Below are 22,469 nucleotides of genomic sequence, written 5' to 3'. Positions count from 1 at the left end.
CAATGGCAAATAATATATATATATATATATTTTTTTTTTTTGGTGAATATATTTTTTTTATTATTATTTATATAAAAACACATTGGCCTTTCATATTTTGGTGCATCTGCAACTTCCCAACACCCCAAAAAAAAAAAAACAAAATGCCACTTATACCAAATTAAGCCAATAGGTCCCTTAGCACGCATGTCACTTTCTTATTACTGTTCCAAAAATATACAACACATTATATGCGCAGCCACTGCATAGGAAGAAATACTTTCTTTTACAAAATTCTTCTTTTTGACTGCACAAACAATTGCGTCAAATAAACTAATGAATAATTACAGTAACTAAAAAATTTGGTTTAGACGATAAATTATTGGTCAAATCTGTTTTCAAAACTAATTTGTGCTGGATTTTATTCATTAAACAATACATATTGACGTATTGAAATATAAAATCAAAATTATAATTTAATGTTGTGAAATATATATATATATATATATATATATATATATATATATATATATATATTTAATATGATGATGATGATGATGAAAAACATGTAGTTCACTTCTAGATATATGTTTGTTGGTGAAATTCAATGAAAGGAAACGTAATGATATACCATCATGAAAAACATGTAGTTCACTTCTATGATTTTATTTTTTTATTCCCACTTGTTATAAATATATATATATATATATATTTTGGTCATCTCATCATGTTGTTATATGATTTAATAATCATAAAAGTTTAATGCGGAGGATATCGACTTCTTAACTTATATATATATAGATACATTTTGGTAAATATATATATATATATATATATATATATATGTATATACATGTTTCTAAATCATATAAGTAGAATAAAAGCCAAGCCATATGTACTGTAAGGAAATTAATATAAATATATATATATATATATATATATATATATATATATCTATAATTAATATAGAGAGCAAGTGACCAGTGAGTCAGCAGATATGGGTAGGAAACCTTGTTGTTCCAAGGAAGCAGGGTTGAACAGGGGAGCATGGTCCTCCATGGAAGACCAAATACTCACTGAATATATTAAGCTTCACGGTGAAGGAAAATGGAGAGGCCTTCCTCAAAGAGCAGGTCCACTCATTTCCTCGTATTATAGTGTTTCCATTTCCTTGTATTATTCATTTCGTTTATCATTTTCAATCCTATTTCAAATGTTCTAACTAAATAAGCTGTTACAATGCGTAAAACAATAAAATTTAAACTTTAAAATAGAAAGAAAAATTTGAATACTAAAAATATATTTCAAATAAAATTAAATGGGTGTATTTATACATTATGCAGGGTTGAGGAGATGTGGGAAGAGTTGCAGGCTACGGTGGCTAAATTATCTAAGACCCACTATTAAGAGAGGAAATATCACTCCAGAGGAGGAGGATCTCATTATTAGGCTTCATTCACTCTTGGGAAACAGGTCCTTTTCCACTACTTCATCATATAACATATAGATATTAATATTGTCCATATATATATATATATATATAGTGTAGTTTGCATTGACCATTTCAATAATATTGCAGGTGGGCTTTGATAGCAGGAAGGCTTCCAGGGCGAACAGACAATGAAATAAAGAACTACTGGCACACCAAAATTGCCAAAACAACTAAAGCTCAACAAATACCAAATGTCACAACCAATCAACCAATTTCTGAAGCAGCACAGCTCCATTCTACTGAGGCTATAAAGCCAAGAGTGGTTCGAACCAAGGCAACCAGGTGCACCAAAGCAGTCATCATCCCATTTCTTGCACAAGATGGTCTTGTTCACAACAATGAACCAGCTGCTGCTGTGGCTGCTGGACCTACCACCTCGCGCAGCTCCATGGTTGATCATGATGATGAATATGGGAAAACTAGTGCTGGAACCGAGAGTTTATTATCCCCATTGATGATGATCTCGGAGAAAGAGAACGAGATGTCCTGCAGTTTCATAAGAGACTTTGACTTTGAGTTGGAAGAGCATTTGCTGTCAGATTTCTTCAATGAGGATTTGGTAGGCTTTCCATCTGATTTTGAAAACAGGGTTGAAATAAACGATGCATCCAGAAAATCTGAAGAAAAACTCTTACTTACCTCAGAAGATGAATTGCTGGATTGCTCGGATTTGCAAACCATGGCTGCCCTCATTGACTCTGACTTGGATTGGCTCCAAGTTTTAAGCAAAACATTGTAGTCTATTTCATTCCCATGCCATATAAAACCATGATGTCCTAGTCAACCGTTGTAACATAGATGGATAAAAAGAAGAAAAATGCAGATTTTGCCCTCTTCAAGAGTTCCATGTGTAATTTAGAGAGGCATATGTATGTAAAAATGGCAAAGCATGCATCTATCTCTGTATTATATGTTTGTTTGTGCAAATTTGAACACTCGCAACGCAAGCGCACGAGTCTACTGGAATATAAGATTGCTAGAGAATTTAATCAAATTCAATTTATTTAATTCTACTTTAGTTTAAATAACATTTGGTAGCTTAGAGAAAAATTAACAAAATTAATGATAGAAAACAATTACAACTACTAAAATCAACTCTAAAATTCAAGTGTTTAAGGTTTCAGAATCTACCAGTATTTAATTTAGCAATTCTCAAACTATTGATTAATTCCCACTGTTAGAATGACTAACTTAAAATCAATCTATGTCATCTCATGGATATAACAATATAATACAGATTAAATGAATCAAAAGTAGATATTTCCTTTACCAATCTAAATAATACACTTAAGCAATCAATATATCAAATTAAATAAGGAAAAAATATTAAATCGAAGAAATATAAATTACCTTTAAGAACAAAGGAAAGATTAATTAAACATTATTCTAACCATAAAAAATGTTTGATAAAATTAATGAAAATAATTTAAGTTCAACAATCTTTAAGAACAAACCATAAATATTATGAATGGAGAATGTAAATTAATAGAAAGAAAATCCCTAAAGCAAATAGGTTTTCATCCTCAACGTTAGTACAAAAATATTAGGACATAAATGAGGAAAGGACAATCAAACTCTTAGTATTAATCACCACTGCTCCCAAATATCAAAAAATTCCTCTGCTGCTGGTGCCGTCCTCTTCCTTGAGAATAATGGGCTGGACCTCTATTTCTTATAAAACAAAAAACCAATCCTCATCTGCACCGAATCCAATTAAAATATATTAATTAAGCAATATTAAAATTAAAAAGGAATTAAAATAAACGTAAATATAAGATAAATTATAATATAAATATATACTTTATCACTATAGTACCATAATCATGTGTTGCTAAACGATATTTCCCATATCCTTTGCCGACAGAAAAATTTGTTGTGTTTAAATCCTGCGTGTAATTGAAGAGTTTGATTAACCTAATATCTTTCATTATTTATGCTTTTGTTCCATTAATCCAAACCCACATAAAAGGAAAATTTGCCATGATAAACTTTTGTAAGAACTTCAAAAATTGCAATTCCGGTCCTATATTTGATGTTCTTAATTTCCTAGGTTGGGGTTCAATAAGCCCAAAATATTGTACAAATATATATACACATAAAATTCGCAAAAATTAGTCTCCTGTCCTATCTAATCATATTCCATAACAACCCCCATGTACAGGTGATGCATTTGTAAAACACTGAAACCCTCTCCCAGCAAAGGTCTAAGAATCATATATACGAAGAGAATTACGGATTTCCTGACGACAAACAGGACACCTTGGACTTCCTTCTCGCACAATTGATATGGCACAGAACTGGCAGCACACTCGATGCCCGCATGGAACAAATGCAGATCGCCTTCTCCTCATCAAACAGATAACACACAGCTCTCCATCTGGAACATCTGCTGTCTCCTCCTCCGTATGAATTTCAGAGGTATCATTGCTTGCAGCACTACTTTCCTGCTGCCGAGCTTGCCTTTGTCGCTTCCACTCTTTCCATCTATTCCAGTTCCTGAAAAATGAATAACATTGTCATTCAATCTTCGAAACCATGTTCAGTTTTTCAACTTCAATTTGAAATCTTATCTGATGTGTCATGGTATTATTTTACACCATATCTTATATTTATTTTATAGGGAAATTAATTAAAAAAAAAATGCCAAAGGAAGCACAAATATGCAAAAGAAAATCCAACAGGGAAACAAGGTAGGTTTGAAAATTGAGAAATTAAACTTTACATGCCGATATGATCCATAAAGCAACACAAAAGAATCAAAATATGATTGAATTTCTATACCCAAAAAGGAACGATAAAGTTACTTGGACTTTAACCCATTGCAAGCAGAGAATAGGCAAAATAGTAGACAAAAAGGTGTACCTGACAGCGGCATATCCAAGGATTCCAAGCGAGAGTGAACCAAGAATAAAGCCACCGATCAACAGAAATTTACAATTGAAGGAAAGACCTTGAACCATCTGATCCTTGGTCATGTCAATTCTGCAAAAGATACAACAACAATTACTCCTCTAGAAACAGCACCAAATAGAACAAAAATAAAGTATAGTTGAACAAACTTCCTTACAGAAAATAAGGAAGATCATCGCATGACTTAATCTCGGGAAGCCCATCCTTGAACCTGCAAACCCCAACAGCAGTGATATCCTTTCCCAGTGGTAGAATTTTCTCTTCATCAAGTAGACCAACCTTCAAAAACATAATAAAGAATATCACCAAAACATCAGTAACATAAAGAAATACAGTAACAACTCTAATAAACATATCTTCAAGAAGAAAACCATAGAGTATTTTGCAAATTTTGAGCAAAAGAAACTTTAAAAACTTTAAGCCAATACGAGGAGTCAAATTTTTTTTAAGAAAGAACAACTTCAGACTTCAGAGTGTAATGTTAAAACTCACTGGGTATTCATGACCAAAAAGTGCCTGCAGAAATGTATAAGGAGAAGCATTGACAGGCTGCAATCGATGATAAACTGTAATAAGAGGCAATGGATGTTGTGAACCATCCAAGTTCACAACAAGTGCATCATTATGAGGCCACTGACCACCTTCAACGAGAATAAAAGGAACCTGCACAAATTAACAAATGAGTAGATTAGTCTTGACTGTCACAGCCAAAAACAGTCCAAAGGTGTCTCCCTTCCATACAAAAACCATAAAGAAGCAAGCACCGCACAAAATGGTGATAAAACCACTTTCTCTTTTTAGTTTCCAGAAAGCCAAATACTAAATACATTAGCCAACGATAACCACGATGCTTGGTTAGAATTAGCTTTGGGTCTTACTTCTTTCGGTTGTGTTGGAAGAAAAATAACATTAAAAGCTTGTGTGTTAGCATTTAATAACATTACATGAAAAAGATTTTCAGTAGGTACATCAAAATTCAATATTGCTTTATCCATCATAAATATTAGATAGCTATATAATCAATTTTTTTTTCCCCCCTCCGGTCTCAAATATCCCAAATATTAGGAAAGTAGAGCAAGGAATGTACCGTTCTTAATGAGGTGGCTTCACGTCTTCTTCTGGACTTTGCAAGTAAGGCGCGCAGATCAGAAGTAAATCCAAGAAAACCCTTCCATTCATTGTATATACACTTCATAGCATATGAATAAACAACAAAATTCAGCATTTTGAGTCCTTCACAACTCAGCTAAGCTAGTAAATCAGAAAAAATCAAAAAGAACAAAAAGCAATTTCTACTTAATAAACCTAATTTTTCAGAATGTTTTTACTTTCGAATTCCATTTCTCCCAGCAACCAAACAGAGAATACAAACCGGTTGGGCAGAAAAAATCAGTACCTTAGAGTCCTTCACAACTCAGCTAAGCTAATAATCAGAAAAAAAAAAATCCAAAAAAAAAAAAAAAAAAAAAAAAAAAGAAATCTTTACTTACTAAAGCTAATTGTTTACAATGTTTTTACTTTCCAACACCGTTAGGGCAGAAAAAAATCGATACTTTGGAGTCCTTCATGACTCAGCTAAGCTATAATAATCAGGAAAAAAAAAAAAAAAAGAAAAAAAATTCAACTAACCAAATCTAACTCTTTTACAATTGTTTTTACTTTCCAATTGCATTTTTGTTTCCAAGCAAGCAAACAGAGAATAGAATACAAACCGTTTGGGTTCTCTCAATGAGAACGGCTCTGTCGCCGGATTCTTGAGAGACCAAGACGTTAGGTTTGAGGCATTTCCAGTTCAATTCGATGGCCGATTTGGCTTCGACGGTTCCACGGACGATGAGTAGCTTCCCATCAGAGGATTGAGATTCGTTAGAAGTTTCAGGGGCGTTGAGGACCGTGCGAAGATCAGAGACACTGACGGAAGGGGCTTTGCGGAGCTTGCGGAGAGCTGATGAGGTAGAGGTGTACTTGAGCACGGAACGCACGGCCACGTAAGCCAAGGCCACTCCCAAAACGGCACCGTCAAAGGAGAAAGCGAGCTGCCCGAGGAGCGATAGGGCTTGCTCGTTCGCCGACATTGGAGGGTTAAATAAATATTTTAAGTTTTGCTATTTGGTGTCATTTATTTGTGTTTAACATAAAGAGAGGAAGACGAGGCAGAGAGAAATGACGATGGGCTGTGAACTGGGAGTCTCAGAGACTGAGAAAGAGAGTAGAAGACGAAGAAGAAGAAGAAGAGGAACGGTGAGAGAAAAATTGCAAGTGTATATAGTTTTGCACAAAGTAAAAATTAAAAAGTAAAAAATAAAAATTGACTATGAATTAAAAGTAAGGTTATTATTTAGGTTTACTATATTTTTTGCCACAATAAATGCCTCAGAAGTATTTGCAAAAAGTTTGAACGAATTTTCAATTTGCATTGAGAATTTGACTTAGTTTGATTTTGAAGTACTGGGTTTGCATCGAAGACCGTCAGTGACCTTGAGTTTCAAGAAATGGTGGGAAAAGAATATATGCGACAGATTTTCTTACCAGGATTGTTCGAGCAATAACTGAGATTGTAAGATTCTACACCTATATTATCTCCTCTGTTTTGATTTTTTTTTTTTTTCCTTTTCTTGGCATGAATATATCTCTAGTTTATTTATTTAGTTATTTATTTTTTGGTAATTAATACATCTCTAGTTTGAAAATGTTTACTGTAGTCTTTTTACATTTCTTTTTTTAGTGAACTTACATATTTGATATGAAATAACATTTTAAACCTTTTTACTTAATAGACCCAAAAAATAAAAAATAAAAACTTTTACTAATTAATTTTATTTTTTTATTTTATATATTCGTTTTCAAATAATATTTACAATTTTTTTTTTTAGATTTCTAAAGTTTGAGTAGTAAAGGGAAATAAATTGAAACAAAATGAAAATTGAGAGGCTATGAAAAATTCCAATATAGAAATATATTTGTATAATAAAAAAAAATGAGGAGTTTTTTTTTTCTTTTTTTTTTTTTTTTTTTGAAATGCAAAATAGAGGAGCTTAAAGTGAAATTTTTCCGTAAAAACAAAAAAAAAAAAAAATTATTTGTTTATATTTGTTATAAATTATCCATATACACTGGTAAGTTTCTTTAAACTCTTATCTAATATTATTAAATACTACACTATTCTATTCCTTAACTTATTTATTTATTTTCTTGGCAAAGAAATAAGGAATTGTGTGCCTTAAACACTATTATAGACTTGTATTCTATGCCTTTAACTTATTTATTTATTTTCTTGGCAAAGAATAAGGAATTGCGTGTCTCAAACACTATCATAGACTTGAAAATAACTTTAGTTTTAATGTAAAAGAAAAGTCAAAATTTATTGGATAGTTGAAGCTTGTCCGTGCATTTTGATCATCCACCCAAAAAGGCCCAAACCAAATATACCTAACTCATGTGCTACTCTATTCGTTTTACTCGGATAGCAAGTTTTTTTGACATCTAAACAGTTGGATAACTAGTTCAGTCATAGCTGTGTTACTTGGCCATTTCCCATAACCAAACCAATTCCAACCTTTTTGTCCCTTTGGAAACAGTCCACAAAATCACGGTTTTCTCGAACAATAACTTTGAATTTGAAACCATTAATCAGAATATGTAATAAGTTTCCTATCAGTTCAAACCAGATTGGGGGCTCCACACCCATCCTTGATCAAACTGTTATCTTCTATGTTACATCAACCGTAAGTCTCCATCAGAACCAATCTAATTAAAGTTTGGTTTTTTCTCATATGCAAACTGCACCAATTCCACGAAGGAATTTGCTACCAAATTTCTCAAGCTGACCAAATATTATATAAACTTTCGGAGATAAACAGCTATGCAGACACTTTTTTTTTTTTTTTTTTTTTTTTTTTGGTCTTAAGGGAGCTATACACACACTATTATGCATCATATATATACATATATTAAGAGCATCCTATTACAAATGATGTAATCAATGTGTTGAGTGAATCAGGTGCATCAATATTCACTGCATGACCTGTGTCCTTGATTATCTCTACATTAGATTTTGATCCCAAGTGCCTGACCACACAAAACCAATAAGTTAAAAAACTTCATTATCCAAAGCTTAATCCTTGATGATTTCATCAAAAACAAATTGAACAAAACAATGCAAAGCAATTTGATCGGTACCTTTGAAGCTGATAGGCCAAGTATACAGGGAACACTTTATCTTCTTGGCCCCAAACTATCAGCGTTTCCTTCACCCACATCGACATGTATTAGAAAACCCCAATAACAACAAAAACAGAAGAAGATTGTTCATGCATTTTCAATTTCATGCTGCAATAAGTGATTTTCAGACCCTTGTTTTATACTAGCAAGAAATTATCCTTACCTGTGTCAAAAGGGGAAGGTTTGGATCTGCTTTTTGGCTCAGCAAGTATTCCAACAGCTCTATTTTTTCCTTCTTGTGTTCCTTATACATCACCTACATATCAAAATTCAACCAGCTCTATCAACTGAGCTCTGTATTGAAAAGATGAAGCTGCAGAGCAAATACATATATATGCATAGAGTTAATACCATGAATTACTCACATTGATAAACTTGGTATAAAAATAATCAGGCATCCACATAAAAGCATCACTGTTATACACAGATAGATTCACCAGAAGCCGTAGATCCTGAGGACTTTCCGGTACAAGAATCTTCTTTGCATCTCTTCCAATCTTCTTAAGGTGCTCTTCTTTCTGCTCATCCGTGGAACCTATCCCACAGCTCACAATCACAACCTTATCCACGTCCTTTGGATATATCTCAGCCATCCGATAAGCCACAAACCCTCCATAACTAATACCATAGATGGCGAACCGGTCCACCCCCAATCTCTTCAACCCTTGGAACACACATTTTGCTTGGAAGATTTCGGTTCGGTCAGGCCGGTTCGTGTAAGACTTGCCAAAGAATAGCAAATCCGGTATGTGCAAGTTAAAGGACTTGGACAGAGTACCCACTTGGCGAACAAACTGCCACTTTGAATTGCCACCATAACCATGAATCATAACCAGACTTGGCTTGTTTGACAGAGTTTGATTTGCAGTCCAAAAGTACATACTAGTTTGGTCATCTAAGTTGATGGTGCATGGAGATAGACCACAGAACCTGAAGTATATACCTAATAACACATCAGCTAGAGAGACCAGTGGAAGCTGATATAGATTGAGCAAAAAGGAAAGCAGATACTGAAAGAAAGCTACCGTGATTGAGCGGTAGAAGGAGAGGATCAGATAACATAGCTCTGAAAAAGCCATTTCAAAACCAAGCATTTTTAAAATGAAATGACTTTCAGTATTCTTCTCTGTGGGTCTCCTTATATATATAAAGCTATAATATATTTACTGGGGACTGTGAGTGTCAAGACCTCCACTTGTGGAGCCTATAATAGTGGGATCCATGTGAATGGGATAGAGGATGAATAATTTGTGGATGATGAAACTGAATTAAGCAAATTAAACGGGCTTTATGCCAAATGACCCAAATCTGGTGTGTGAAAATAAATGACCATAATTTTGTGAAATTTAAAATTTGCGCTAATTGTTCTGCAAAATGTGAAAGCACTCACTTTGCTTCGGTCTAGGACACTCGGCAATAGCATTATCACCGGTTCAAATAGCCCGGGCCTTGTTGTCCATCTTAGCTTGGAGGTCAACCAAAGGATATTCCAGTTGGTAGTAACGCCAACTATATTGGTTGTATGCTAATCTTATGGTTTAAGAATATTTTGATAAAAGTTTCCTTGATATATGTATACTTTAGCGAAAAGTTGTCTGTCAGATTTCTTTATCTGTGTGAATACATTTGGCGATAAAAATTTGTGTACTAGAAGACTGGATGTACAGGAAGGCTTTTTCACGGACCATAAATAAAATTTTTGTCATCATCTATAATGCCATGAGATCTCTAATAAAATTTTTGTCATCATCTACAGTGCCATGAGATCTCTAGATTCTTTCTTTTCGATCGTGAAAGGAAGAATCTGGTTTAGATGTGTGTAATCATTTTTTTAGGGATCAAACTGATTGCAAAATTTGAATTGAGACAGCAAAAGGTGGAAATTAAAATTTAAGCTCGACCTCCTTAATCATTTACCATTTTGAACCAAAGCAAGGACTTTTCTTACACAAAAATAGTCATGGAAAATGTATTTGACAATTTGTTCACAAACATAATTATGTTCTGAGAAATGCTTTGATCATGAAATGTAAAATTACTAGAAAGAAGTACCACATTATTCTTATCATGCTTTGTAAAAAGTAATCCAATTATATTTTTGGTCTGGTACTAGAGTATGAGAATTTTGGACTGCAAAAAGGTTTTTCCAGCTTCAAAATATTTTTACTTTGGATCCGACAAGACCAACAAAGCATAGGTGTTCATAATGTTTGAGGGGCAATACGATATTAATGTATCTGTGGTTGTGAACCATCATCAAAGACAAGCAAACTCTTATTAATACAAGCCCCTTGTTCATGCTAAAATGCCTGCCCAGTGACCTAACTGCTAACTACGGTGTATTATATTAGGCCATGTGGAGCTTGTGTCTCATCAATTCTACCCATGTTGCATGTATACATGTATAGGGCTTGTGTTTAATACAGATGGACCATTTAAATAAGGTCATTGAATCACTAGCAAACAGACACGGAGATAGTACAGTTATGGAGACCCATCTTGTGGCTTTTCTTCACTTATCCAACGGTCTCAGCATCAAGTCCTACTAAACAAAAACCAGAAAATTTGCGTGGTGACATTTGCAAACAAAAGAAGAAAGTGCACATCACATATTAAAGCCTATCCATATATATCCAGACATGGAAGTATTGTTAATGCTACCAACATGAAAAATTAAATATATACATATATATATATATATATATATCAATTGCAGCACTGTAAACTTAGGATCTATACATAATTCTAGAATTGTATTTAATTAAATTACTAACTTTTTAAATGCAGTCATTGAATTATGAATAAAATAAAATTCTTTGATATAAATAAAAAAAAAAATTGACTGAAACAGTATCTAATGCACACACTGCTTTCTAACTTTTTTTTCTAAGATTTTTCACCTAATAAATATCATAGATATCTCAAAGTTCTAATTTTAATTATATGTATGGTATTGTTCTTACTGATGACTTATTCCAATTTATTTATATGAACATATAAAATAATTAATAAATAAAATAATAATAATAATAATAATGAATATAATAATAAATATGGGAAATAAACTAATTGGGTTTTTAAACAGAAGCTTTTCCGTCTAATGTCCAATAAATTAATTAAAATATTATAAAAAATATGTGTCCAAAAATTCTATTGAAAAAAAATTAATAAATAATCCAATCTCATTACTAATACAAAAATTCTGTAAATAAATTACATTATTATCGTTAATTCATCCAAAATATCTAACAAGTGTAGCACTTGTTTATTATCAGATTGCTGGAATAGAATTTAACTTTCAAACTTCGCACCAAAGAATTGCATTGAAAATTCTCATTCCAATTAGGACCCGGGTTTTTTGGTGTGTTTGGAGTACGAATTTTTACAAGAAGAGATTATGTTTCCATGGGATGAAAGTTTAATCTATCCAAGTCATAGTAAGAAGTGATTTTTTTGTGATTGGCACGATAATAATAATTCGGAAAAAAAATAAAGAAATTTACACATGTATAGTTAGAGACAAACAGGATACAGCTAGATTCATGATTCGAAAGTTTGTCGGTTAAGTAATTAAGTTACTTTATGATTTACCCCAAAAAAAAAAAAAAAAAAAACTGAGTTACTTTATGATATTGTAATTAATTGATGCTTTTTTCTTTTGGAATTAAATAATTTGCCTCGCGAAGTTCTACTTTCCCCCTGAAACCCAATACAGCTAGCATGGTTTTATTGCCAAATTATAGCCATGTATGAACTCAAAATAAAAAACAAAGAATACCAATGTTGAAAATCTCCATTCTTTACCATCTTTTTCAACTTTTTGCCATTATTTATATCCATAATTCGATCCCTTAACTTTCTCCTTTTCTCACTTTTTGGACGGCCGTCTGTCAATCACCTTTGTCATCCAACTACGAAGGCTTTCCACCTAGATTCCTTCACCATGTTCGTCATCTTCCACCCTCTATAAATTAATCTCTCAACTGCAGAGTCTTTGGCTCATCAAGGTAGTTCTTCTTCTTCTTTAAGAAAACAAAACCCAAACCCAGATAATTTTGAATTCAGAACAATGGCTACCTATGCTTACACAAATCAATACTCATCTCAAAGATCAGTAGCCATGGTTCTAGCTCTGGTTTCTGCAGTAGTACTTTCACCTCTATATGTTGGGAGAAAAAATGACAATCGACACTATGAAACGATTTTGGGTTCTGGGTTTGTTCTTCCAATGGTTCTTGCAGGACTTATAATTGCCATTAAGACCACTTCATCATCAGGTTCTAATTCATTATCATCGGCACAATCAGGTTCATTCTTTCCTTCCCCTGAGCCTTCATGGGTGCTTAGAATTGGGAGTTCGTCTTGGGGACTCGCTGGGGTCTTACTCATGCTTCTATTTGTACTTTCATGGCAAGGTTCTGTGCAAGACTTCTTCTGGAGATAAAGCTGGAACTTCTTCATTATCTTTTCTATCGTAGTAAATGGTAGTATGAAATAATGTATGTGGTGCTAGCAGCCAAAGTTTTTCTCTTTTTGATGAATAGCCAAAGTTTTACTCTTTGGTATGTTAAAGACAACTCCACAAAATGTAATATTGAATATTATGCACTCGGATTAGACCAAACAGCCAAATTTGCGTGATTCAGAGCAAACCCACTTTAAGGCACCACTTTTTCTTTTAAATAAAAAATAAATTTGAATGCCCATAATCTCTTGAATTGCAAGTCTATATTTTTTAAAATTTTTGCCTCCTCGTACAAAATAAATAAATAAAGTGAATATCCTACATTCCCCGATATAATTTTTTTTATGCCCGGAAATGAGAAACAAAATTGTATTAAAAAAAAAAATCCAAACCTAATCAATTGGTCAGAAGGACTCAGAAACAATAATAAAGCAATCGGATTTACCCCAAAAAAAAAATTAATAATAATAAAGCAAATAGGCTACCGGCGAATTGTGTTGGATCATTACTTTATATATAAATTTTGTTTAACTTTAATCGATTGTTTATTTTAAAAAAAATTAATAATTGTGTTGATAAATAAATACTCTAAACCTAAATCAATATAATTAACACTCCCCATCATTCTTGCCAAAAAAAAAAAAAACAAAACAGAATAACACTCTCCATTATGGCAAGAGGTCTTCTACAATTTTTTTAAAAAAAATATATATAGAGAGATTATTTAACAGAATTTTGTTACCTAGCTTAATTTGAGCCCATTATAAATTAAACTAAAATATATTTCTAAACGTAATACAAGTCTTGGTGATAGATTTATACGTATATTTCATACTTGAGAAATGTATTGTTAATGCCACCGAAATTAAAGAACAATTTTTTTTAATAAAGATTAACAAAAGACTTCCATGACAAAAAAGAAAGTTTTTCTTTTTTTTTAAATTAAACTAACGAAAGAGTTGCAAGCAAGCAAGCGCGCACACAAACAAAAGAAATATATATATATATATATATATATATACATATATAGATACGTATAGAGAGTAAAATAAACTAATATAAATAAAATGCAGAGAACTATAATTTAATACCATTGACAATTTTTTTTTTTTTTTAATTTTGAAATGGATATTATTGACAAATTAACACTGGCTTGTGCTTTTCCAGTTCGATACGTTCTTTTTATTTTTTGGTACTCATTGATAAAATAGAAGGGCAGGTTTTGTTGGCCAAAAATCGGTCCTGTTCGGTCGGGCAGTCGGAAATCGAGGCTCGGACAACGTGCATCGTCTTGCTCTATGCCCTACATCACCCACTCCTTTCAGCTTTTCTGTACCTCGAATCTTCGGACCCTGATTCACTCTCCGATTCCGACTCTTCCTTGCTTCTTCTGCTGAACATATCCCTTCTTTCAGGTTAGTTTTCCTCTCTTTGTTCTTCAGCCAAAAAAAATAAGTAACAATTTGAATGGATTTGGTTGTTTTTCACGTCAATTTTCTTTATCTCAACTCAGCTTCCCTCGTTATATCTTGTATAAAATTAGGGCTTTTTTTTTTTTTTTTTTTTTGGTTCGGTATTTATGGAGTTTTTATTTCAAGAATTGTGAGTTTCTTGCTTAGCTGCTCTGCTCAGGAAAAATAAATAAAAGAATTATTTTTTTTTTTGTTTTTATTTAATTTTCTTTGTTCTCGAGTATCGCTCATTTTTGTTGCCATGTATAAGTTTATATTATTTTGTACTTAATTCTATCAATTTCTCTGCAAATTAAACCATAAAGTCGGCAAATTAGTTATCTGAAGCTTCATATAGTTTAGGGCTAACCTTGTGACAACAAAAATATAACAATGAATATTCGATATTGGATGTACATTTCGTCTCTGTTTTGTGCTAGCTTTTTTTCTTGGTGGATTGGTTCCTTCTTTGAGGAGTCTAACATTTAACAATTTGGCAACGCCAGGAAGGGAAACAAGAAAAAAGGAAAATGGCAGATGGAGATGAGGATTTGCCCAGGGATGCAAAGATTGTTAAATCACTGTTGAAATCAATGGGTGTGGAGGACTATGAACCTCGTGTCATACACCAATTCCTGGAGTTGTGGTATCGATATGTTGTGGATGTACTCACAGATGCACAGGTTTACTCGGAGCATTCAGGCAAGGCTGCAATTGATTGTGATGATGTCAAGCTTGCCATTCAGTCCAAAGTTAATTTCAGCTTTTCTCAACCCCCACCTAGAGAGGTAATCCAGCTTACCACTTTTCCTTTGATAATGATTGTATCATCCCCTTCATCTTTTTGGACTGATCGATTTAGTAAATGATTGAACCGATGTATCTAAGGTAGAACTTTTGGGCCGTGTCTGAAATCTGATTACTCTATTGCAGAATTACCATATATGAGTTCAAATTCGTTCTGAGTGCATATATAAGTTCAAAAAGTTTAGAACTAATTTATGGGATGGTTTTGAACTATGGTTTCTCACCATTAGAACTCACTTATTAAACATATTAAATGTGAGTTCATGTAAAAGAGTGGTGTTTGTGCGGTTTCTAATACAGCGCTGGACACATTAGCCTTTGAAGGTCCTTGAATTTTGTTGCACATATATCTCAAATAGATTTGAAATCTGTATGATCGTTTCATTTTGGGTTAAATGTGTCTTTGTAGTTAATAGTAGAGTTTTGCTTGTACATGTTACAGCAATAGAATGTAATGAGATCTAAATTCAAATTTATTTATTTTTAATTGTGATTTTCTAGGTGAAATTGATTGTGCAACTTACTTTTCAACTGTCATCGGATTTTGTCACGATATTCATTTTGAGTTCTGCATGTGTATGTGAACTTTATACTGCCAAGTTTTTTTTTTTTTTTTTTTTTTTTTTTGAACCTCTCTTCTCATCAGGTTCTACTCGAGCTGGCTAGAAACAGGAACAAAATTCCATTGCCGAGGTCAATTGCAGGACCTGGTATTCCACTTCCTCCTGAACAAGACACTTTAATAAGCCCAAACTATCAACTGGCTATCCCAAAGAAACAATCTGCCCAGGCAGTCGAAGAAACAGAGGAAGATGATGAAGGTGTTGACCCCAATCCACCCCACGAACAAAAGATGGATATGCCACAGCATACTCCACAGAGAGTATCCTTCCCCCTTGTTAAACGTACCAAGTGAGACGTTCCATAGTAGCTATCGAGTATCTTAGCTTTTGTCAGTCCAGACATTATTTAACTGTGCACTATACTGATGAATTTATGAGAATGGATATTGTTCAAGATACATACGTGCGTGGTTACTTCTGCTCCTCTTACTCAATGATGACGGTAGTGAAGAAAACAAAAATCCAGAAACTTTTAGATGTTTACTACCGTTTCTATCCTCTTGGCAAATCTTGTTTCCATTTATTTTCGTCAGTCATGGTCCAATGGCCATCGTTTATACTTTTAACCACTTGGAAACCTTCAAGCAGGAGCAATAAAATGTTCAGTATGCTTAAACGTAAACCATCAGCGCTTATATTGTTTAGTTAGGCAAAAGCCGTTTGACTCGAAAAAATGTAACAGGAAAAAGTAACGGAAGCTACAGCGTGCATTATGTTATAATGAATCAAATAGGAACGGAGAATTTTGATATCGAAATAGGTAAAAACACTCGCTTTCCAGAATTCTGAAAGCAAACGTTTTGTCATGATTAATGAATCTAGTTGGTCATTAAATAACAGAACAATATAGCCCTACTATCACCGTTAAATAAGAGTCACTACTTGATGTTGGTCATAAATTAAGCCATAAAGATGTTCTAATTTTGATAACTGGTCATTCAATAATTACCCAAAAAAAAAAAAAGATACGAAAGAGACAGGACACTCATTCTCAGACCTCTAAAAATAAATGTATATAATGTTTGACCCAGTTAGTGTCATTAAATAGCAGAACCATATGGCAGTTTTGTACAAATATTCATCACTTATGTACAAGAACAGGGGAATTTTCACTACATAGAATACTACTACAAGGTAAAACAAGAATATAGGCTACATGGTAAAACAAGGGTCAACTTCTCCAGCCAACCACACTATTCGTAGCAGGACCTGCACTTGATACAGTTGAGCCACGGTTATACATTCGCTGGATTTCTTCCCTGTATTCTGTTAAAGACTTATCTGGTATTGCTGGAGTCAGCTCCACCACATCCCCCATTTTCACCTTGCACATGGTATCACTCACTGGTTGATGGTTCAGCCTTGGTCTCAGTTCTTCTTTCAATGGGAACCCATAAGGTGTCCATCTCAAGCTTCCTCTTCCTGATCTTTCTAACAGATCCATCATTGTTGAGTTTGCAGGAAACTCTTGCACTGACATCTGCAATAGTATTCAAATGTATATAGGGTCAGATCCACATCTTCACAAACAAAAAACTTAAATTATGATGCAGGACAGCACATGACTTGCTATTCTTTGTTTATTCTCTGTCATCTAGATTGAAGGAATTATATAGAACAAACACCCCCCTCAACCCAACGAAGAGAAAAATCTAGGAAGAAGAAGACCAAGTTGAACTGTAGTGACTCAATGATACCAAAAAATAAGTCTAACATCGAAATAGTCCCATTGACATGATGAGTCCACAAGGACCCACCTGATAAATATCATTAGCCAACTAACAACAAGCTTAAGAATGTGGATCAACAAAAAGAAAAAAGAAACACATAACTAATCGTCCAAGGTACAAGATAATGAAACAAACCTTATCATTCTCGATTATGATGACAAACACTGGCCCATCTGGCCCGCAATGAGGCTTGTAAGAATATGGACAATCATCAGAATGAGAAGGGAATGTGCAAGGCGGCTTGATTGAATCAGCATAACCGATGGACGATCGGTCTCTGCTCATTGCCTCGCACTGCCAGGTAACAACCCATCGTGCCCACTCGACCATCTGAAGCACAAATGAAGAGTGCTTACACTCACCTTCTTTGTACCTCCAGTGAGCTGCAAATCCAAACTCCGCTTGCAAATGCATCTCCTTTGTTCGAATTTGAACTTCAAGGGGAACCGTACCTTCACCCATCACTACAGTGTGTAGAGATTGGTACCTACAAATTATGAAACCAAGGTTAGAAGGATACTACCATAGAAAACTTTGAGCACGCAACAATATTTGAGATATAACATACCCATTAAATTTGGGATGAATTATATAGTCCTTGAGCTTTCCTGGTACCTCAGACCACAACTCGTGAACAACTCCCAATGCTTTATAGCAGTCTTCTTCATTTTCAACAATCAAACGGAGTCCATGAATATCAAGAATCTCATCCATGTTAAGCTTCTTTCTGCACAAAATTAAGCACTACTAAATTAACATTTGAATGCAATAGAAGCATTTCAAATAATACACCATAAAAGTAAGTTCATGTAATTACATTGCATTTACATTTGCACGATTAATCCACAGTTACATTTGTGATACAAGCTCAAATTCTACACTAATACAAGCATGCTAACAAGCTTGAAAAATCTAGTACCAATAATATAAGTAGATTTTTATAAAACAAGCTCAAACTTTACACTTCAAGCATTACTTCACAAACCACAAACATGTTTTAAAAAATCTTATGATGTAACAAAAGCAAAAACTTCCAAATACCAAACTTGTAACTAGCTTATTCAAAAACATTGCATTATATTTTTTATTGAGTTTTTAGATAAATGTGACTCTAGTCATTCTTCATTACTATTCGACCAAATTGAACTATATGCCCCAAAACATGTTTAGATAAATTTATTGCAGAATCAAAAGTTTTTCAGGTATGCAAGTTTGGAAACAGATAGAAAGTATACATACTTCAACATTTTGCTGTAAATGCTATACAAGCTCTTATGGCGTCCGTAGAGATCATGATAAGATATGTTTTTATCCTTAAGAGATGTTTCAAGCTTCTTTATAGCAGACGTAACCATTGCTTCATCAAATGACTCCAGAAGCTTAGAAGACAGTTCTTCATGATGATCAGGGTTGAGATGCTTAAAGCATAAATTTTCCAGCTGCTCCTTCCAGCTAGATATTCCTAAACGATTGGCCAAGGGCACAAAAATCTCCAAAGTTTCTTTTGCAAACCTCTGTTGCTTAGCCCATGGCAGTGCATCAAGTGTCATCATATTATGCAATCGATCTGCCAATTTAATGAGGACAGCCCTAGCATCTGCCATGGCAAGAAACATAGTATGGAGGCGATCTGCTTCAACTGTTTTACTTGCTGTATTGTTATCACGTGCAAGCTTGCTCAATTGACTTAGCTTAGACACCTAATAATTGCAATACAGACTAGATTAGAAGCTAACAAATATCAAATTAATATCAAAATACTCTTAACAAAGCAATGTCGACAAACAAAAGAATCTAGGAAAAATATTCATTCCAGACAGCTGTATTAAAGAAGCCCCTAAAAATTAAAGGAAAACAAGACAACAAACTTTTATTATCCTATAATGCTAATACCGCTACATGAAAACTTGCATCCATAAAATCATCGTCAAAGAGTCATTAAAACAGTTAGAATAACCAACAAAAATTGAGATGGCTAACAAGATTTTTTAAATAATGACAAACAAAGATCATTAATTGGCCAAAAGTCAAAGTAGCAGTCACTAGCTTTTCATTGCTTGCTCACTTTCCGTTCCACAAAGTAAAAGGTAGAACCAAAGGAAAATAAATAAAATTATTCCATAAACAACATCTAAAAAAGCCCTAAAACGATCACGGCGGATTTCCCAACAGGTATAATCAAACTACTAAAACATAGCATGCAGATTATAGAACAGTACAAAACTCAAGTATGATGAAAAGTTTTTGACCAAGAATAAACACACTTTCATGAAACAAACAATTACATAATTATGTTAAAATTCATTCTTACCCCTTCAACTAAATCTGCAACCCCTGCTCCAAATGTCCCAAATACATAGTCATAACTCATAAAAGAATCGTCAAGCGTGTCATGTAAAAGACCTGCAGCGACTACTGTGGAATTAGCACCTATCAATGCGAGTAGCACTGCAGTTTCCACACAATGCTGCAAATATGGATCGCCGCTTTGTCGCATCTACAATAAAAACGATAAATTACACAAACTTCTCAACCAAAAATATAAAAAATAATAGCAATAATAATAATAACAAAAAAAAAAAAAGGAAAAAAAATTTCAAACAGTGAAATCAAATTTACCTGCCCTCTATGCGCTTTCTCTGCCTCATAGAAAGCCTTCACAACAAATTCTTCACAGAATATCTTGTGCTGTGATTGGGCAGCCAGAAGCAAATCTTTAGCATATGGCTCAGAGTTGCTCTCCAGGAACCCATCTTCCATATTGAATGTCAATTCATCGACGAGCGCAGTCGATGAACCCAAATTCAAAGCTTCCCCTCGCACCTCAAAGCTCGGCGAATCGTAATCGACGCACGACGATCCCAACGCACCCCTCACGAACCCATTAAACAATCCGCTACTTCCACCTCTATATGAATTCTGCAAATTAATATCTCCACTACTACTCTTTTCACGAGCAATCTTCGTCGGTGGACTTCTCGCTGAACCTGAAACCCCACTACTGCTACACGAAACAGGTCCCTGAAGCACCGATACCGGGCTCTGGTCCCTGCTCAAAGAAGCCCCATTAAATTTACTTGGTGAATAGCGAAAAGAGCCACCCAATTCCTTCAATTCTTCCCCTCTGTCGTGCCACAGCGAACCCAATTCTTCTCCCCCACCTGAAAAGCTCGAAGATGACGAAGCGTGCTTCACCGAATGGGAAGAGAAGAGGCACGAAAGCCCGCCGACTACCGGCTTCTGTGACGTAGATGCCGTCGACGGCGCCGGAGTCGAAGATCGAGACCCCAATTCGAAATCGTAGGACGCGTGCGCATTGATCTGGCATGGGTGTGGCGTCGAGCAAACACTGCTCGGCGGGCTCGCGTATAGTGCTATTGTTGGGACAGCCATGGCCTTCTTCTTTTGCTTCTTTCAAAATCTGGAACTCTGATAAAAAGGGGTTCAGATCAACAGACCTTCAAGTCCAATTGAATTTTCCTCGGAGACCCAATGATTTTTCTCCGTAGAACCCACTTGTTTCAGAGAAACCAAACAAAAAAAATTATTTTTTCTCAAAAACTGACCGGTATACCAGATACCCAACTATTTTTTCTCTCTTTGTGCACAGTTACAACATATCGAACCCAAGAAGATTCAAACTGAGAAAAATTCCACGACAGCCAATAAATTTGCCAAAAAATACTGTTAATTACCTCAAACACCCAACAATTTTTTCAAAGCCAAATGAACGAATTTCTTCCTAAAGACCCAGTAATTTTTTTTTTATTTTTTTTTTCTTGGGGTGCCTAATTATGAAAAAGACGATACAGAGTCAAAAAAATGATTATATATTCTAAAGAAAGAATTATTCGAGAGACCGCGCGGTTTTTTTTTTTAATTGTATAAAAGAGGAAAGAATTGAGCTACAGTATTTACAAATATATAGAACAAATAGCAATATGTACCAAAAAAAAAAAAAAAAAAAAAAAAAAAGCCCGAACACCTAATTTCCGAGGAAAGAGAGTCAAAGACGCTTGGAAATGTACAGAGGAGTTACTCCGTCTTTGATTTTGTCTGCCTCTCTCTGTCTTTTTTCTGAACTGGTTATTGATTAGCGGCCAGGGAAAGCATACATCGTATTTACATTATCACCCTTCGGATGTACCTGAAATAACGGAAAGGTACAAGTTCCTCCACCTTGCTGTTTTCCAACAAAGATAAGTAGTTTTAGGGGTTTTTCATTTCCTTGAAAGAGTGGTTTTGTGTTTGATAATAATGATGTGGATAATCTAAATAAAGCTGACAAAAGAGGTTTTCTTTTCTTTTTTTTTTTTTTTTTTTTTGCTCTTTCTATCTCTATGAATCTGGCTGTTTTCCCTCACTAGATTACGTAATAAAATTTTAGAGATGAGCAAATCTTGTTAACTATAGATGGTAACCCTATTGTTTATTGGGTTTACTCATATATAGTATATATATATAATTTATAAAGTGGGATTAGAACTGTTTTTTTTTTTTTTTTTTTTTGCCAGGAAATGCATAGAAAGAAAAAATATGCTGTTACTTTTTTATTTATTTTAAAGAAATATTTCTTGCTATGGCGAGCAATAAAATTGTAAAATTAAATTAAGAGATAAAATGTAAAAATAACAATAACTAAAAGAAAAGATGTTTTGGGGGGTTTGTTTGAACCATTTTTTTGTTTTTTTTTTTTATGTGAAGAACTTTATTTAAATTTTCAGTTCACACAGATGAAAAAGGCTGGAGTTTCCTTTATTGATTCTCTCTCTCTGTCTCTCTGTGTTTTTG

General features: G+C 34.0%; 5 protein-coding genes across 7 annotated transcripts; 2 read left to right on the top strand and 3 right to left on the bottom strand.

Moving 5' to 3' along the window:
* The first annotated feature begins 950 nt into the window (after window positions 1-950).
* LOC107435925 (transcription factor MYB1) lies at window positions 951-2,715 on the top strand. The gene is made up of 3 exons (XM_016047554.4): window positions 951-1,112; window positions 1,323-1,452; window positions 1,559-2,715. Exons 1-3 carry the CDS (start codon window positions 977-979, stop codon window positions 2,208-2,210), a joined length of 918 nt encoding a protein of 305 aa, XP_015903040.3. The 5' UTR covers window positions 951-976; the 3' UTR covers window positions 2,211-2,715.
* Window positions 2,716-2,953: 238 nt separating this feature from the next.
* On the bottom strand, window positions 2,954-6,598 carry LOC107435898 (E3 ubiquitin-protein ligase SPL2). 3 transcript variants are annotated; one of them, XM_060813829.1, is made up of 8 exons: window positions 6,094-6,598; window positions 5,469-5,570; window positions 4,874-5,044; window positions 4,539-4,660; window positions 4,334-4,453; window positions 3,705-3,967; window positions 3,288-3,357; window positions 2,954-3,169 (listed from the first exon to the last, which is right to left on the bottom strand). In XM_060813829.1, exons 1-7 carry the CDS (start codon window positions 6,454-6,456, stop codon window positions 3,293-3,295), a joined length of 1,206 nt encoding a protein of 401 aa, XP_060669812.1. In that variant the 5' UTR covers window positions 6,457-6,598; the 3' UTR covers window positions 2,954-3,169; window positions 3,288-3,292. The 3 variants fall into 3 exon arrangements, with proteins under 3 accessions (XP_060669812.1, XP_015903026.2, XP_015903020.2); XM_016047540.4 differs by lacking the exon at window positions 3,288-3,357; XM_016047534.4 differs by lacking the exons at window positions 2,954-3,169; window positions 3,288-3,357 and having other exon boundaries at window positions 3,479-3,967.
* Window positions 6,599-7,580: 982 nt separating this feature from the next.
* On the bottom strand, window positions 7,581-10,143 carry LOC107403324 (uncharacterized). Its single transcript, XM_016010211.4, has 4 exons — window positions 8,968-10,143; window positions 8,766-8,858; window positions 8,561-8,628; window positions 7,581-8,449 (listed from the first exon to the last, which is right to left on the bottom strand). Exons 1-4 carry the CDS (start codon window positions 9,694-9,696, stop codon window positions 8,332-8,334), a joined length of 1,008 nt encoding a protein of 335 aa, XP_015865697.3. The 5' UTR covers window positions 9,697-10,143; the 3' UTR covers window positions 7,581-8,331.
* A 4,008-nt stretch (window positions 10,144-14,151) lies between these two features.
* LOC107435950 (transcription initiation factor TFIID subunit 9) lies at window positions 14,152-16,346 on the top strand. Its single transcript, XM_016047578.4, has 3 exons — window positions 14,152-14,482; window positions 15,025-15,306; window positions 15,972-16,346. The coding sequence occupies exons 2-3, from the start codon at window positions 15,049-15,051 to the stop codon at window positions 16,239-16,241; spliced, it is 528 nt and encodes a 175-aa protein (XP_015903064.1). The 5' UTR covers window positions 14,152-14,482; window positions 15,025-15,048; the 3' UTR covers window positions 16,242-16,346.
* A 596-nt stretch (window positions 16,347-16,942) lies between these two features.
* Window positions 16,943-21,932, bottom strand: LOC107435941 (probable GTP diphosphokinase RSH2, chloroplastic). Its single transcript, XM_016047568.4, has 6 exons — window positions 20,298-21,932; window positions 19,990-20,175; window positions 18,918-19,378; window positions 18,247-18,405; window positions 17,814-18,165; window positions 16,943-17,428 (listed from the first exon to the last, which is right to left on the bottom strand). Exons 1-6 carry the CDS (start codon window positions 21,069-21,071, stop codon window positions 17,120-17,122), a joined length of 2,241 nt encoding a protein of 746 aa, XP_015903054.3. The 5' UTR covers window positions 21,072-21,932; the 3' UTR covers window positions 16,943-17,119.
* Window positions 21,933-22,469: the final 537 nt, after the last annotated feature.

This window comes from Ziziphus jujuba, chromosome 1 (genome assembly GCF_031755915.1).
Source record: "Ziziphus jujuba cultivar Dongzao chromosome 1, ASM3175591v1".
Classification (NCBI taxonomy): Eukaryota; Viridiplantae; Streptophyta; class Magnoliopsida; order Rosales; family Rhamnaceae; genus Ziziphus; species Ziziphus jujuba.
Note: the sequence above shows the minus strand (reverse complement) of the source record. Positions and strands in the feature narration are given on the sequence as shown.